Raw genomic sequence first — 1,348 nt, 5'->3', positions numbered from 1 at the left:
TCCCCTCTGCTCACCTGGTGTCTCCATATTGCCTTCCAGAAGGATGGGCATCTGTCATCAGTCCTCTAATATGTGAGAGAGCCCCAGCAGATATGTCCTGAGAACTCACCCTCTTCATGACCATTGGGCACCCACAAGTGAAGGCTGAATCAGCCCTCATTCCCTCACACATCACCCTATGAGCACATGCTCCTGASCCCATGGAAAACCCAGTCATGGCAAAAGGGGCTTTTCAGGGGCAATTCCCAGAGCACATTCTTGGCTCCACCTTGGGAAGAAGAGCCAAGTCTTCAGGCAGTGTACTGATGAAATCCTCTTTTATTACAGAGATGCTGCAAGGGAGGCCAGCTCTGACACAGTGCTCGGCAGATTTACAGATGGCCTCTGGGTCAGACAGACGGGGTTTGGGCCTCTGGAGAGGTGGAATGAATTGAAACATTTCTGTAAAAACATGACTATCACAGACAGAAGTCCCAAAACAAAAGAGCTGTCTGAGAAAAAATGGAAATGGCTTGTGAGGAAAGATGGGCCACTTATTGCTGCTGAACTAGTACCAGCTGATTCAGTTTACTCACTGCATCCTTGAGCTCCTTGTTCCTCATGCTGTAGATGAGRGGGTTCACTGYTGGAGGYAMCACYGMGTACAGAACAGTCGCCACCAGATCCAGAGCTGGGGAGGAGAGGGAGGGGGGCTTCATGTAGGCAAAGATGATAGTACTGACAAACAGAGAGACCACGGCCAGGTGAGGGAGGCACGTGGAAAAGGCTTTGTGCCGGCCCTGCTCAGACGGCATCCTCAGTACAGCAGTGAAGATCTGCACATAGGACAGCACAATGAAAACAAAGTACACAAAGACTAAACAGACAGCAACCACAAGAAGCCCAACTTCCCCGAGGTAGGAGTCTGAGCAGGAGAGCTTGAGGAGCGGGGGAATCTCACAGAAGAACTGCTCCATGATATTGCCTTGGCACAGTGGTATGGAAAATGTGTTAGCAGTGTGCAGCACAGCATAGAGAAAACCGCTGCCCCAGGCAGCTGCTGCCATTTTGACACAAGCTCTGGGGCCCRTGAGGGTCCCGTAGTGCAGGGGTTTGCAAATGGCAATAAAGTGGTCATAGGCCATGACTGTGAGGAGAGAATACTCTGCTGAAATGAATAAAAAGAAGAAAAATAACTGGGCAGCACATCCTAAGTAGGAAATGGCCCTGGTGTCCCACAGGGAATTGGCCATGGATTTGGGGACAGTGGTGGAGAYGDYGSCAAKGTCRAGGAGGGAGAGKTTGAGGAGGAAGAAGTACATGGGGGTGTGGAGGTGGTGGTCGCAGGCTACAGCTGTGATGATGAGGC

The 1,348-nt window shown here is 51.1% G+C and overlaps 1 protein-coding gene across 1 annotated transcript; it reads right to left on the bottom strand.

Annotated features, from left to right (window-relative positions):
- Positions 1–533: 533 nt before the first annotated feature.
- LOC112964122 (olfactory receptor 14C36-like) lies at positions 534–1,124 on the bottom strand. The gene has a single exon (XM_026061798.1). The coding sequence runs from the start codon at positions 1,122–1,124 to the stop codon at positions 534–536; it is 591 nt and encodes a 196-aa protein (XP_025917583.1).
- Positions 1,125–1,348: the final 224 nt, after the last annotated feature.

Source organism: Apteryx rowi, unplaced genomic scaffold (assembly GCF_003343035.1).
Source record: "Apteryx rowi isolate R43461 unplaced genomic scaffold, aptRow1 scaffold_1856, whole genome shotgun sequence".
Classification (NCBI taxonomy): Eukaryota; Metazoa; Chordata; class Aves; order Apterygiformes; family Apterygidae; genus Apteryx; species Apteryx rowi.
Note: the sequence above shows the minus strand (reverse complement) of the source record. Positions and strands in the feature narration are given on the sequence as shown.